The 17,194-nt window shown below is 40.2% G+C and overlaps 1 protein-coding gene across 1 annotated transcript in view; it reads left to right on the top strand.

The window, feature by feature from the left end:
* The window catches only part of mrps5 (mitochondrial ribosomal protein S5), a 135,836-nt gene that overhangs the window by 46,006 nt on the left and 72,636 nt on the right, over positions 1-17,194 (top strand). Inside the window, exon 4 of the mRNA XM_028820537.2 lies at positions 3,187-3,420. Coding sequence (XP_028676370.1) covers positions 3,187-3,420 — 234 coding nt within the window. The remainder of the gene's footprint in view (positions 1-3,186; positions 3,421-17,194) is intronic.

Below are 17,194 nucleotides of genomic sequence, written 5' to 3'. Positions count from 1 at the left end.
GGCCGGTAATTAATTACAGTTTTTCTTATCTTAAGAAGACAGGGTCTTGCTTCTGGCCTGAAGCTTTAAGGTGGAATTGTATTTTAAGTAGAGGAATGAAGAGCAGCCTCATCAGGATTTTTATTATCTCCTCCTATAAACACTTCCATCATTGGCAACAAACTGGAGCAAGAGCAAAGCATTGTGGGAAGGTGCATGTAAAGCCTCTCATAGACACAGTGTCAGATTGTGCAGTTTGTTCAGTTTTGTACAATACTGCTCAGTCACGTGTTCTATTTTTTCCTTCTTTTATCATTAATATTCAGTCCTGTTTAAATGTTATATTCACAAAAAATATATTGCTAAATGTAAGCTTCTGTGAGACATTTCAGTTCTTTTTGAAGGTCAGCATTGTTGTTCTGCCAGAACTGAAAGAAGGAAGACTTATTATTAGTTAAGGGACCAGGAGATAAACTGTTGTCTTATTCGGGTTGATGTTCGTTACTGAGAGATGCAATAACTAATCCTATAAACCAGTACACAAAGCAGACAGGTAATCATGAGTCGACAGCAAAACCTCTTTAATAAGTAATTCTAGAATTCAAAATAATACATTTCAAGACTTTGATCGTATCTGATTGGTCTGCTACAAGATAAAAACGCAAAAGTGACTGCCTGAATTTGACCAGAAGAAGAGGCGTTGTCAAATTAAAGTACAAAAGTTAAAACCAATTAACTGTTTTATCTTTGGTCAAAACAAAAATGTTTCTCAAAAAGCTGGAAATACAAAGCACTAAATTCTTTAACCAGGTCAGTTAGGTATTAAAGAGAATCACTAGCTAACTGCTGAGGTTTATCCGTAAACTCGGTTGGTTCAGTGAATGCACAGTGCTAATCTTTTATGCCATTCTGGCACTAATGTCGCATGCCATGCATTTCCGGTCAAGTTTCCATGACAATACTAGGTGACTGCTAGACAACATCACAGCAGCCAAGAGAAACAAAGTGGCATTGAATTAAGAAGTAAACTATTTTTAACAACTTGAACCAGAGAAAATGCACAGAGATAAGCATCAAATGGTTCAAAAAGGCAAGAATGTAATAATTCACAAGAAATGAAGTGGAGAAAAATTAATATACAGACTAAATCATAATCCTGAAATTGTGAACACCCTGAAAATGCACGGCTCTGACCTTTATATAGTTGTATAAGTGACATTATGTGGCCATACGCCTCCAGTCCTTAGTTAGTAGCAGCACTACGCAAGCGATAGATAGATGGATGGATGGAGCGAGCGAACAGTACTTATCCCCAGAGGAAAATTTGGCTTTCTACATTGAATAAATAAATACATAAATAGATAAGTAAGTGAATAAATATACACACACTCTTTGGTCTGAACACACACCAGAATGACTATAAAGCAAGAAAATTTGAAAGAAAGAAAAGCTCCGATTGGGCTATCACAGTCACAATGAGGCAGACGTATTGCTGTTGGTATAAAGGAGCCCCAGTTGCGTTTCTTGCCACACTTCTGCTGAATGATTCATTGGCTAAAAGTACTCAGTGTTAGTTTGTCAGAGAGAGGACAGGCAGCATTGTTCTTATTGCCCCTCAGTTTTGTTTTACTTCTTTCAAATTGGTGGTGCTCTTGTTATTTTACATGGCATTGAGTAATAATGTGAAGAATTTTCAAGCACCCCAAAGCAAAAAAAAATAAATAAAAAAGTGAATTCAGCAAAGTACTAAATCCAAGAAAAAAAGTAATTTAGTCTCTAGGACACCAAATATCAAAATAGTCTTCATCACAGATATATTTGTTGCAATATAATACATGCATAGAGAAACATTGTTGTAAATAACCAGCGTTATACCATACATTCAAAATAGCATATAGTGGGCCATCTTATAGCAAGAACACCCTGCTTCTTCACGTCACTAGATGATCCACAGTTATGAAGATACTTGTTTCTGTATTCCCTAAGGCCCAGTTTATATTTAACACGATGTGACGTGTGCGCCCGTGGATGCTACTGCTACGTAAGCGTTGTACTGTTTATACTTGCGCGCGTACTTTACGTAAATCTGGAAGATTCCACCAGGTGGCAGTGTGACTTTTCATCATGGTGAGAACAGGTTCGGCTTCGCTGTGTTGTGAATTGCCTGAAACATCCATTAAATTCAGAGGACACCCTGCCACAATATCTCTGTAAAGGATGGATGTTTAATGATTAAATCCATCAATCCAGGGTTGCACCCATTCCAGCTAGCATTGGGCATGAGGCAGAAACAGTCCCTGGACAGGGCATCAGCTCATCACAAAGTGAACACAAGCAGACACACACATGCACTGGCATCATTTTAGTGTCACCAAATCCCCAAACCTTTGTGTATTTGGAAGGAAACCGGAGCACACTGTGAAAACTCACTGGGAAAACATGCAAACTCCAGGCAGGGAGCACCAGGGATGTGACTTCTTGTGAAACAAAAGCACAACCGCTCCGCCACCATGTCACCTCCCCACATGTGTAATTATTAACAGTATTCATTATTTAAAGAAGATAAATTGTTACTTTCTTGTATACAAAGTATAGGGAAAGTATTGTAATTGTCCAAAAATGCGATGTCGAGATTTGGATGAATCTCAACATTTTAGACCCCCCTGACTTTCTCGTATACGAAGTATAGGGAAAGTACTGGAATCGCCCAAAAATTCCAGTTGGAGATTTTTGATGAATCTTGATGTTTTAGACCTACCTGAATCCGAAAATACCATTTTTGGAATTCTGGGTGGGTGTGTGTGTGTGGATATGTGTATGTATGTAAACACAATAACTTGAGTACGCTTTCACTTTGGTCAACCAAATTTTGCATACAAGTATTTGGTACAAAATGCAGTTTTCTATCAACTTTTGAGCTATTTCTGCTAACTGGAAGTGATACTTTGCAGTCCAATTTATTCAACTTTACTTTTAGAATAATTGTTCAAAATATTATTAATTTGATTTGTTGTTGATGGTTCTTTAATGTACATAACATAAAAATATAATCATTGTCTAGTGGATTACTCCTTAAATATCCATCCCCATATCTGAGTATATGAGAAAGTGTAAGGGAGACGACTCCCGATTTTTTTTTTTTTTTTGGTAGGGAAGTGGTCTTGTGAACCGATTCAAACAATTCATGTTCTTGTTAAATTTTGCCAGGACGTGGAGGATTCCTGTGGCCCGGCTTGAACACACCACTTGTGAAAAGTGGCAAAGTCCAGATTATGTCTAAGAGGGATGAAGTGGAGCAAGAAGAACTTCAGGCTAAGATCCTCCAACAGAGAGATGACTGGGATCGCCGGAAAAAGATGAAGGTGAAGAGAGAGAGGGGATGGACTGGAAGCTCATGGGGTGGAATCAGCCTCGGACCACCTGACCCGGGTCCTAATGGAGGTAATGTGCTCCACAGTAATTTTAAATCTGTTCATTAAACTCAGATTCTGCTCTTTCTTATTATCTGGTTGCTTTATAAATTTTGTTGATGTCATTTTGTAATTTTTCTGGAATTTTTTCCTTCGTTTATGGGTGTTTTGAGATGTGCAGAATCCATTTCTAAACTTGAAAAATGTATTTCAGGTCATTTATATAATTATACTGTACTCCTTTTTGGATGCTATTTTGTTTTTGCTCTGGACATTGCCGTTTTGTGAAGCCAGAATCTTAGAGTTGCCATGGTAATTGACAGCAAGATTGTAGTATGTGACATCACTGACGTGGCAGTTGAAAAAGTTGACATCATCCAAGATTGGATAAAAACTCTTTGTATAGCACGTTCTTTGCTTTTTTGTTTTGTCTTTCAGGTTTAAGAATTTTAACTTGAATTATCGATTTTGAACTTTGTTTTCTGATTTTGCAATGATGACCGTGACAGATTCGGGTTACATACTCTCACTAGGTTAGTGACATTGTCTCTTCTCCTGGTTACTACCTCCACAAAATTTATTCTGACCCCATAACGACGTACAGACTGAAGCAGAGAGGACCTGAAAGTGAACCACTAAAAATGTACAACACAAGGAAGGTGCCAAAACAGCAAAGAGATTAGCACTTAACCAAGGGGCCAAGTTAAAATCGAACAAATGCTGAAATGAAGAGAAAGCTCGAGATAAAAGCCTTGTAGGAATCCACCATGTTGGACAATGAGTAAATCACAATGGTGGCTTTTTATATCTTTGCATAGATGATGAAATTACCTGCGACTTCTGGGAACACGCCCCTAGCAACCAAAGGTTACGCATAGCAACTGGGCTACAAAATGGCATCACGGTAAAATTAAAGATAAAGACATTAATAATAGTACAGTTTTGATAAAGGCTTCCTTAGAAAATAATTAACTGACCAAATGATTCTCCTTCAGGAAAAACATAGAGGGGACGGTTTATGTCACACTTGAAAATGTATTTCTTTCAAAAAAAAAAACTAAATTTGTTTTCCGTTTATAACACCACAACACTCTTCATCAAGCAGTTACCACTAAATAGTGTATTTGTGGTAAAAAAAGGCCCATTTAAAGTGGTTCTTTCTACATAGAATTTATTTTATTGTGAATTACCTTTCCATTTATTTATTTACCTGATGTTACAGATTGATTTACAAATCACTGCAAAGTTGTTGCCATTTTTCTAAAAATGGCAGGTTAAATGACAATATTATTAGTCACGCACGGAGACACTGGAAACTTTACGATTTACAATCCAGCACTTTAACCACTAAGCCAAATGGCTGCATTTCTTAAACAAAGTGACATAATTTCTGTTCTGTTTCATTTTGGCTATCAAGCAGTAAATAGTTTGTAATTATGGAAGGTTAATTTTCTTTTGGATTTACTTAAGTTTCATATACTGTGGTTTAAAAAAATAATAATAAAAACACCCCTGTAAAATACGGTCACGTCACAAAGCTATACGTAGGCCAGCTGAGCATCTCTATAAATTTAACCTGACATCCCTTTCTTTCAGTTGTTGGTGTTTTTACCCAAATTCACAACTCACGCTTGTGATAGATAGATAGATAGATAGATAGATAGATAGATAGATAGATAGATAGATAGATAGATAGATAGATAGATAGATATGAAAGGCACTATATAAAAGATAGAACTTTTTTGATAGATAGATGCAAAGGCACTATATAAAAGATAGATAGATAGATACTTTATTAATCTGACGGGGAAATTCAGCAGCAGCATACTGATAAAGAAACAAAATTAAATATTAAATTAAAGAGGTAAAACAGGCAATAACTTTGTATACTATTAAATTTATCCCCCCCCCCCCCCCCGGTGGAATTGAAGAGTCGCATAGTGTGGGGGAGGAACGATCTCCTCAGTCTTATCAGTGGAGCAGGACATTGACCGTCTGATAGAACATCTGCAGTATCTACTTGCAGATGTTGAATGACACCAGCCTTCTAAAGCTCATGGGATGGAGTGGTGGCTCTGTGAGTAAGGATCTGTGCTGGTATCTGGAAGGTTTCCGGTTCAAATCCCATTACTGCCAGAAAGGATTGTATTCTGTTGGGCCCTTGAGCAAGACCCTTAACCTGAAAATACCTCTAGGGGGTTGTAGAATTGTTGGCCCTGCACGCCGATCCCCAAAGGTCATGCAAAAAGACAGTTTCCCCTTGGGGATTAATAAAATATATCATCATCATCATAACAGTAATATATTAAAATATTCTTTCAACCATCTATCACAATGCTTCAAATACATTGTGTCCACAAATGGTCTGCTGGAGCCAATCCCAGCCACCACAGGGCGCAAGGCAGGAAACAAACCCCAGGCAGGGCGCACACACACACACACACCAAGCACACACTAGGGACAATTTAGAATCACCAAGGCACCTAACCTGCATGTCTTTGGACTTGGAGGAAACCCACGCAGACACAGGGAGAGCATGCAAACTCCACGCAGGGAGAACTCTGGGAAGCGAACCCTCTGTAAGTCCTAACTGCAAGGCAGCAGCGCTACCACTGCACCACCGTGCCGCCCGTGATTTGTAAATTTACAGTAAAAAAAGCAAGTTATTTCATGTTTTACCTAATCCACTGCAGTATTTTTTGTAGATACATGTGTATTCTGAAATTGATGTCTGCAACACATTTCCAAAAAAAAAAAGTTGGAACGGGTTAGTTTTGAACTAAAAAAGATGTGACCAACTGAAATAACAAGATGATGTGAAACAGGTGAGGCAATTGTGTTCTAGTATATAAGGAGCCTCCAAAAAAAGGCCTAGTCCTTCAAGAGTAAGGCTCGTGGATTTTTCTATACAGCTTACCCCCGAAATTCACAGGTGTTACATTCCTAGAGCACCCGTGAATTGTGAAAAACCGCAAATTTTGGATGTGGTCAAAAAAATGCCTATTTATATAGTTTAAACCCTAAATATGCCTCCAAAACACTTTAATTTCATTTCAACCTCAGCTCAATACATTACCCTAAAAAAAAGAATGTAAAGTTAAACCCGTTTACTGTATAGTACTGTACTGCTATGTCTGCCACGGTGCCAGAATGTAAAATATCGATGTTACCCCTATATGTACTGCAGTTCATGCAAGCGTGATTTTTTTGGTATAAGTAGGGTAAATACGTAATAATTTAATTTAATAAAAATACAGTAAAATGTACGGGTACTCACCAATAATGAATGATGTTGATTGAAGGTCAAGATCATGAATTAGCTGTGCAGTACGATGAAGGTATGTAATGAAGATAATGACTGCACAGCAAAGCAGAGGATTTACAGCTCCTAAGGTGGATACTGCGGCATAACTTTTTAGTTCTGGGAGCAAATCCAGTAGTTCAACCTTCTCCTGGAGTGTCTTAAACTTTTTCTGGCACTTAGGTTCATTTCCAGAAGCCTTAGAAGGTGCAGGGCATTTGGGCGGCATCTTAAGGCTTTAAGAAGAACAAAATGAAAAACACAAGAATGCTTAGTGAAACACTCGCGATAGCTACTCGCAGTAAACTGTTATGATATGAGAATGCTGAGCTGCATCTGCCAGAGATACGTCACAGAGCAGCAGCCAATCAGCAGCAAGGAGAAATGAAAAATGGTCTTGGATTGGCTACTTTTACCATCACAAGCCGCCTTTTCCTCTACAGTTGCTTCCTGTTCTCTCTACAGTACAGTATTGCCACGAAAAAAACCATAAAAAAATTGTGGAGGATATTTGTGGTTTCTGCTAACAATTATAGGTTCTAAGGAAAAATCTGTGAACTCTGAACCGCGACTTCACTGGGGTCTACTGTAGATGCATAAGTGAATAATCCCGCACTTTAGAGAGCAACATTCACGAAAAATAAATCAGTACAGTGATCCTCCGCATATCATGGAAGTTACATTCCAGACCCATCTGCGATAGGTGAAAATCCGCGATATAAAAAGACCATATAAATAAACATTTTTTTTTATAGTTTAGCTTTAAAATACCCCTCCCACACACTTTAAACACATGTAAACTTATTACAACACACTTTGTAAACACATAAGATATGTTTGATGTCGGGCTAAGGATATGAGTAACGTCTCTCTATTAGATAGATAGATAGACAGATAGATACTTTATTAATCCCAAGTGAAAATTCACATACTCCAGCAGCAGCATACTGATAAAAAGCAATATTAAATTAAAGAGTGATAACAATGCAGGTATAACAGACAATAACTTTGAATAATGTTAACGTTTACCCCCCCCGGTAGAATTGAAGAGTCGCATAGTGTGGGTGAGGAACGATCTCCTCAGTCTGTCAGTGTGTCAGTGGAGCAGGACGGTGACAGCAGTCTGTTGCTGAAGCTGCTCCTCTGTCTGGAGATGATCCCGTTTAGTGGATGCAGTGGATTCTCCATGATTGATAGGAGTCTGCTCAGCGCCCGTCGCTCTGCCACAGATGTCAAACTGTCCAGCTCCATGCCTACAATAGAGCCTGCCTTCCTCACCAGTTTGTCCAGGCGTGAGGCGTCCCTCTTCTTTATGCTGCCTCCCCAGCAGACCACCTCATAGAAGAGGGCGCTCACCACAACCGTCTGATAGAAAATCTGCAGCATCTTCTTGCAGAAGTTGAAGGATGCCAGCCTTCTAAAGAAGTATAGCCGGCTCTGTCCTCTCTTGCGCAGAGCATCAGTATTGGCAGTCCAGTCCAGTTTATCATCCAGCTGCACTCCCAGGTATTTATAGGTCTGCACCCTCTGCACACAGTCACCTCTGATGATCACGGAGTCCATGAGGGCCTTGGTCCTCCTAAAATCCACCACCAGCTCCTTGGTTTTCCTGATGTTCAGGTGTAGGTGGTTTGAGTCGCACCATTTAACAAAGTCTTTGATTAGGTTCCTATACTCCTCCTCCTGCCCACTCCTGATGCAGCTCACAATAGCAGTGTCGTCAGCGAACTTTTGCACGTGGCAGGACTCCGAGTTGTATTGGAAGTCTGATGTATATAGGCTGAACAGGACAGGAGAAACTGCAGTCCCGAGCGGCGCTCCTGTGCTTCTAACCACAATGTCAGACCTGCAGTTCCCGAGACGCACATACTGAGGTCTGTCTGTAAGGTAGTCCACGATCCATGCCACCAGGTATGAATCTACTCCGATCTCTGTTAGCTTGACCCTAAGGAGCAGAGGTTGGATGGTGTTGAAGGCGCTAGAGAAGTCTAGATACATAATTCTTACTGCAGCACTGCCTCTGTCCAAGTGGGAGAGGGATCGGTGTAGCATGTAGATGACGGCATCCTCCGCTCCCACCTTCTCCTGATATGCGAACTGCAGAGGGTCGATGGCGTGGTGGACCTGTGGCCTCAGGTGGTGAACAACGTTATGAAACATTTTAACTTTATGCAAGACAAGACAGTGAAACAGAAGGACAGCTGATGTACAGGCTTTTAAATGATTGAAGCGCAGAGCGACAAGCAGAACAAGAATCTTGGCAGAAGCAGCACAAAGTCCACTTCTCCTTGGCGTGCAGTGGGGGTGGGTCTGTCGAGCGAAGCGATCGAGACCAGATCATCTCGGACAGACACTTTGACGACATGCCCTACTTACTTACAAACAGTTTAAAACAAGTTCACTAACATCTAACCTAGCAGTTCTTGGAATGCTTTTGGCAAGAAGCAGAACACACAGCTTGCCAGTAGCAGCTGCAGAAACCCAGCAGCTGATCTGTCCACTTCTGCTTAGCGTGCGTTCAGCTCCCCCCCCCCCCCCCCCCCCCCCCCCCCCTTCATGTCCGCGAGCAGGAGAGACGCAAAGTGGCAAAAGGACAGCTGCTGTACAGGCTTTTAAGTGATTGACGCAAAGCGCGACAAGCACAACACACAGCTGGCCAGCAGCAAGACACCAGCTGAACCGATCGCATCTCTTTAGCTTGTGTTCAGACCCCACCTTCACAACGCGAGCAGCGTTATAATTGCCGCAAGAAAGAGATTTTACCAGGCCCGGGGCAGGAAATAAAGGACAAATATTGTTTTTACAAAAGTTTTAAAGTAAAAATGAAAATAATGCATATGTAACATTTCCCATGAAAATAACAATCTCTTTAAATTGTTTATCCGGTAAACCAAACCTGGGGGTGGGCGAGCGAAGCGAGCAGGGGGTGGAGCCCCCTAGTAGTAATAATAATAGTATTAATAAATCCGCGATGTAGCAGGGGCGCGATAGCTGAACTGTGATATAGCGGGGGATCATTGTGTAATTAAAAGGTTCAAGGATTCTGGTCAAGTCTCAGTGCATAAAGGGCAAGACTGAAAAACAATTTCAAAATGCACGTAATTTCTGAACAGACGTGCTCTCCTAAAAACCGTCCTGCGTCAGTAATTGATAACATGACATGGGCTCGAGAATACTTCAGTAAACCTTTGTCACTCAACAATTTTCTCCACTGCATACATCAACTCTGCCCAGAAGGGCCGCCAACATCTCTGGGCTTGGTGTCATCTGAAATGGAGAGTAGTATGGTGGGATTATGTTTTGTGGTCTTTTGAATCAACATATCAGATAGTTTTTGGAACAAACAGCCATTGTGTTCTGCAGACTAGTGAGGAACAGGATCATCCCAGCTGCTATCAGCTTCAAGTTCAAAAAGCCAGCATCTGTCATGGTACGGGGGTGTGTCAGTGCTCGTGGCGTCTGTGAGGGCACCATTAATACCAAAAGATATGTACAGTTTTTGGAGCCACGTATGCTGCCTTCCAGACACTGTCTTTTCCAGGGACGTCAGTGTGATTTCCAGCAGGACAACTCCACACCACATTCTGCCTGGGTTACAAGTGCATGGCTGTGTCAGCAGAGAGTGTGGGTATGTGATTGGCTTGCATGCAGTCCTGACCTATGTGGGGCATTGGTAAGGGCAGAATATGGCAATGAAGGCCCAGTACAATTACGCAGGTGAAGACTTGTGCAATGGATGAATGGGAGAAATTCCACTTGCTAAACTTAACCAAGTGGTGTCTTCCATGTCCAAATGCTTAATAAGTGTTATAAAAAGAAATGGTGATGTGTTACCGTGGTAAGCACTTTTTTTGAAGTGTGTTACAGTCATCAGATTTGATGTGAGTGGACACTTTTGAAATAAAAATAATAATTTCACAAAGTGAAGCATCAAATAATGTGATGCTGTATTGTTTTTCGATATGGTGCAGGATGAACAGAATTTTAATCACTACATTTTGTTTGTATTATCATTTTCCATACTGTCCCAACTTTTTTTGGAATTGCGGTTGTAATTTATATCTTGGAATGAGGTGGGAGGGCAACATTACTTCACAACTCTGTTATATTGTCATCTGTGAATTGCCCATTGGGTAAACCTATGAACTTTTTTTTTTACTAACTAAACTCATATATGCCATGTGCTCCACATCACCATTCTGCCAGGTTGATTGATGCCCCTCAATTGCCCTGATATGATTGTCTATATGTGTATTCACTTTATGAAGGACATTCAAAAAGTTTTATTTATTGAGAATTTAAAAAACAAATGACATCACTTTTCTACATAGTCACCTTCCTTTGCGATGCAATTTTCCCAACGCTGTATCAACTTTTTAATGCCATCAACCAAAACTGTTTTTGGTTGAGTTCGCAGCCAACGATGCTCCGCTGCTTGCTTTCTTCATTCCTCGTGGTCGTGGCTATAGCTGGACGTCCGGAGTGCTCTCTGCATCCATCACACTAGTACAGCCATTTTTGAACATTTCAATCCACCCATAGACGACTCTTTGAGAGAGAACTTTATCCCCGTACTGAGCACACATGTGGAGATGAATTGGTGCTCCCGGCATACCTTCTGTCCACAAAAAGCGTACAACAGAACGCTGTTCCTCTTTGGTGCAATTTAGACCTTTCACAGCCATCTTCACCACAGGATGACAACTCATACTAATCTGCAAGGGCAGCCGGCTTGCCAGACAGAAGCAGTCACATAACCCTCTCAGACACGACCAATGACGACTCCTACCACCGTCAACGAAAATATTAAAATGCGGAAACTTTTTGAACATCCCTCATATTTATGTGTATTGTGATGATGTAAATGACATCCTCTCAGTGGTGAGCTACTGCTTTGTCCTGCTTTAGTGTCCTACAACTTTAAATTAAATGGAGATTAATGCAAGTATGATTGAAAATAAATCAATAATGGGTTCATTATGTTTAATTGGAAAGCTTGATTAAAAAGTTGTCCCTTATTAAAAAATAAAAAGCTGAATGTGATCATGCATTTCAAAATGCTAGCTGAGTTTGCCGCAGAAATCCTTTCATTGCTCTGAAGTGTGTTATCTGCATAGAGGTTGTTACATTTTGGTTAAACGCCATGTGGTAGTATGATTTATTAGACAGATTAATGTGCACCATTGAGTTTTTCACATTGTTAGAGTCTTCACTGGATAGATGCGTCTGGTAAGATGATATACTGGACTGGCTTCCAGAGCCATTTTAATTTGTCGCTATCTGACCCTGCCCTGCTTAGTGACGGAGCAAATGTGAGGCAACTCAAGTTACCAGCATTCTGATTGACTATTGATTTGTGAAACGAGGCCATTACAGAATTAGAATCTTATGAGTTCAGAAACACTGTGCGATTTTGCTCTTGTACCGGTAACCGATACTCTAATAAATAATTAACTGTTTCTCAGTACGGAATAAGATGTCTACAGTGCTGTGTATGTATTTAAGTTTTTGTTTTAATACAGAGTACTACAGTTCAAATCAAAGAACAAAAGGATGCCCCTATTAACTCCCTGAAATTACTGGCAGTAACTTCAGTATTTGAGTCGTACTTCAGAGGGTGTACTGACTACAGTCTGTTCTTTAAGACACACAGAGGGTTTATAAGTAATCAACAGAAGTTGGGACACCTGTGCAAATTGTTTGCTTCAACTTGCGAGGCGTATTTTGCTTAAATTACTGCAGAACATCTGTAGGTTGTAACCCATTAGTTGTTCCCTGAAGAAGGCCCATTTGTAACATTCTGAAATTTCCTTTTTTTTTCACCAGTTATTGCTTACCCTAGATTTTTAATTTAAACTTCTGGCAGTTTTCTGCTTACCTTTTCACCATTTTGGGTCATTCATTGCATTTCAACTGACAAAATTTCAAGAAAAACTGAGGTGTTGTAAAAGTTTTGACTGAGAACGTATACCCTAACCAGAAAAGGGTTCTTATTCCAGTAATCATCTGCATTGAATTGACTACCTTCTGTAGCGCCTTGGGGTGGAGTGTGAGCCATACAAACACACGTCAGTAAGTACTGATCCCTGTGTGCACCTGTAGAAGTTGATGAACTTAAATGGAGACATCTGTTCTAAATATGAAACTATCTGAACCCAAGTGATCTCTGGCAGTGAATCTGGAGCTCTGAACCCTGGCAGCCACAAATCCTTCATCAGTGCCATTATACTGCCATGTTTACTCAAGTACAAAGAAGCCAAGTTTAATTCATATTGTCTGCTCCATAAATTGCAGAAGTGTCCGTTTGGACGAGTGCTTGTTAGACGTGAAGGGTGCACTTGGAACAGGGGAGCTTGCGTATTATCAATCATAGTACCGGTAAATAAACTTGGAGCCTTCCTCCTGAGATACTGAGGCATTGAACCCCTTAAGATCTGGCTTGTTCCTGAAGGTGGCACCTTGCCATTTTTTTTTTCATGCTTCCAGCTAGAATGCAGGAAAGATGAAAATGGAAAAGGATTTGCTGTCTTAAGGATATTCAAGGTTAATGTTTAGCCCAGGCTGACTGGGAATGCCAGGAAACTAATGATCTATCACAAATGCTGAACACATTTGACATGGAGCCATCATCTTTGCGTCCATGCTGCAGTCTGTCAGGATTTATGTCTCTTGTGTGTGCCATCTGCATTTTCTGTTCATTTTCGTAATTTAATGGCAAGCTCCAGTCCAAAAAGTGAGTAATAGCTCTTAATGAAGGGATTTAGTTTCACTAAAATAGAAAAGTAGTAGCATTCTTCCTTACTTTAACCCTCATCCCACACTTTAGGACCTGTGGCCCAGTGTTTGTGTCCCATATGTCTCCGAGCACAGTAAGTGTGTGCTGTCAAGAGGTAAACTGAGCTGTCCGTTTTGTACTGAAATGCCCCAAATCTTCATGCCAGTATTTTAAACGTGTCGATCAAGTATTTCCAATTGTGGAATCCACAGTTCAGTTCTATACTGTGTTTTCATTTGTTAAAATGAGAAAAAGAAAATGTTCACATGGCATAGCATTCAGGTGCATTGGAAGGCTTACTTAACAAGTTTTGAAAGTTGAAGCATTATTACATTTTTCTAGTCCCTTCGTCAAAGTGTTTGTTGTCAAATTTTATTAAACATTTTTATAACAGTGAGTCATATTCAAAAAATAACAGCAATAATAAAATATAATTACATTCAATGGATTCAGAAAGCATTCAAACTCTCTCACTTTTTTCACATTTTGTTTTGTTGCAGCCTTGTGCTAGAATCTTTTAAATTCATAATTTTCCCTCATCACGCATAGCCTAGAATGAGAAAAGCAAATACAGGAGTTTAGTAAATTTTTGCAAAAAATGGAAAAACTGAAATATCACATTGACGCAACAACAACATTTATTTCTATAGCACGGTTTCATACAAATGATAGAGCTCAAAGTGCTTTACAGGATGAAGAAAGAGAAAGAAAAGAAAAAGCGAAATACAGAAATAAAATTAGGCAATACTGATTAACATAAAATAAAAGTAAGGTCCGATGGCCGGGGAGGACAGGGAAAAAAAAAAAAAAATCTGCAGGGGTTCCAGACCACGAGACCACCCAGCCCCCTCTAGGCATTCTACTTAACACCAATGGTCTCAATCAGTCCTCATGGTTTTCAGGCTTCACATAGAAGAACTTGATGACAGGGCCGTTCTTAGGCATAGGCAAAGTAGGCGACCGCCTTGGGCCCCCACTTCCAAAGGGCCCCGCCCAGCCTTTTTTTTTTTTTTTTTTTAAGCCGTAACCAAATGCAACTTACAGGTTCCATATTTCAGAAGTACAAATCTTCTCCGGTGGCGGAATATTAGTATGGTTACATGCGAGCAGAGAGGAAACAGTGATGATAGGCAGCATCAATGGTGACGGTGGGGCCTGGGGTATTGGGTTGGGCCCCAGTGGAAGGGCAGATCATACTCTTCACCTACCAGGGCGTCTGTGCAAAAGATCAATCATACTATAAATAGCGGAAGCTGAGAGGATAAAACCATTCCACAAAGTGGCTGCAATATCCTAACAGATGAAATCAGTGGGTCAGATGTTAATGCTTACGGTTTATGTGCCAAGTTGCGCAGTTTAGCAAATTTGGTTTCACAAACTATTTCTACTCTTAAAAGTTTGTAATTCATATTCGAGAATAATTTGCTAGATTCTTTCTCAAACATCTCTGTTGTTTTACGTATCACTTTGACAATTCTTACAACTGTCGTGTCTGCTGAACGCAGCTTTTCAAAGCTCAAGCTGATTATGAGTGACCTGTGAACAAGCAAGATGCAAGATCAATTGAATGGCTTAGTGTTAATATCAGTTGAGCACGAAGTCATCAACTCCCTTGATTATTCAGACTTAATCAAAGACTTTGCAAAAATGAAAGAATGCAAGGTGTTTTCACATTAAAGGTTTGATTTACATGCTTTGTTAGGTGTAGTCAGTAGGTTCTATTAACATGTTCCTCTCAAATGTGATATATATAATATGTAATCATAAAATGATAAGTTATACATCCCTAATTATTACACATTTATATGGATAAAATAATTATTATGCATTTATACAGATAAAATAATTATCATACATTCATAAGGATAGAAACAGCAGGGCCCTGACAGGTACCTTTGCCTAGGGCCCCCAAAAACCTAAGAACGGCCCTGTTGATAATGATGGTCATATGGACCTCTGAATCCATCGATATAGGGTCTGCATGGTGCCCTGATCAGGTGGTGGTGGCACAGACTGCCACCACAGAAAACCAGAAAAAGAACAGCTGAGAAAGTAGGGGTTAATACAGGTTTCGGAGCCTCCATGAATGCTTATACAGAATATCAGGGTTACACTAAAATGAAGCCATGTTCAAATAATGAGTTTTTAGCAGTTTTTCCAAAGTGCTCCACTGTGTTAGCCTGGCGAATTTCTATTGGTAAACTCGTATTGCAGATTTTAGGTGTATAACAGCAGAAGGCCGCCTCACCACTTCTTTTAAGTTTAGCTCTTGGAATTCTAAGCAGACCCTCATTTGAAGATCTAAGGTTACGATTTGGAGTGTAAGGTGAGAGACATTCTGAAATACTGGATGGAGTGAGATTATTGAAGGCTTTGTAAACCATAAGCAGTATATTAAAGTCCGTTCTAAATGGCATCCAGACTGCTTGCTTTGACACAAGAAATTTAGCACCCCCTTTTATTGTAAATCATCATTGAGATGTTTGTGCAACTTGTTTTGAGTCCCCCTGTGGTCAATTCAGTTGATTGGATGGATTAAGGAAGTCACATACCTGTTTGTAGAATGTTCCACTGCTGAGTAAAAACCAACCCACGAATTTGAAAGAATTGCCTGTAGGGCTTAGAGTGTGTTGATACACAGATCTGGGGATGGCCACCAACAAAATGTCTGCAATATTGAGCAGAGTGGCCTTCATAATTCTTAAATTGTTATCACTCTTTAATATTGTTCTTTATCAGTATGCTGTTGCTGCAGTATGTGAATTTCCCCTTGGGATTAATAAAGTATCTATCTATCGATCTATCTCTCTATCGATCTATCTCTCTATTGATCTATCTCTCTCTCTCTCTCTCTCTCTCTGTATCTATCTATCTATCTATATGGATTCCATTTGGAACAACCACAACTCTTTCTACGACTGGCCACCTGAGCAATCATGAGAGAAGACAGATGACAGAGAACCTGATGGTCACTCTGGTTGAGCTGCAGAGAAACTTTCAGAAGGTCAACCATCGCTGTAACATTACACTGATCTAGGCTTAATGACAGAGTGGGCAGACGGAAGCCTCTCCTCAGTAAAAGATACGTGTAAGTCTGCTTGGAGTTTGCAAAATGCAACTAAAGGACTCTCAGACTGTGAGAAACCAGATTCTCTGGTCTGATGAAATCAAGATTTGTGTCATGTCACTCATCACATGTGCAATAACTTTCCAATGGTGAAGCATGGTGTTGGCAGCATCACGCTGTAGGGTTGTTTTTCTGCAACAGGGACAAAAAGACCAGATAGTGCTGAGTGGAGCAAAGTACTGAGGTATCCCGAATGAAAATGTGCTTCATAATGCGCCAGAGTTCAGAGTGGGCCAAAAGTTCATCTTCTATGAGATAGATAGATAGATACGGTACTTTATTAATCCCAAAGGGAAATTCACATATTCCAGCAGCAGCATACTAATAAAAAACAATATTACATTAAAGAGTCATGAAAGTACAGGTGTAACAGACAATAACTTTGTATAATGTTAACGTTTACCCAACCCCCCCGAGTGGAATTGAAGAGTTGCATAGTGTGGTGGAGGAGCGATCTCCTCAGTCTGTCAGTGGAGCAGGACGGTGACAGCAGTCTGTTGCTGAAGCTGCTACTCTGTCTGGAGATGATCCTGTTCAGTGGATGCAGTGGATTCTCCATGATTGACGGGAGTCTGCTCAGCGCCCGTCGCTCTGCCACAGAT

The sequence above is a fragment of the Erpetoichthys calabaricus genome, chromosome 15, assembly GCF_900747795.2.
Source record: "Erpetoichthys calabaricus chromosome 15, fErpCal1.3, whole genome shotgun sequence".
Lineage (NCBI taxonomy): Eukaryota > Metazoa > Chordata > Cladistia > Polypteriformes > Polypteridae > Erpetoichthys > Erpetoichthys calabaricus.
This window is presented reverse-complemented; position numbering and strand designations above follow the sequence as displayed.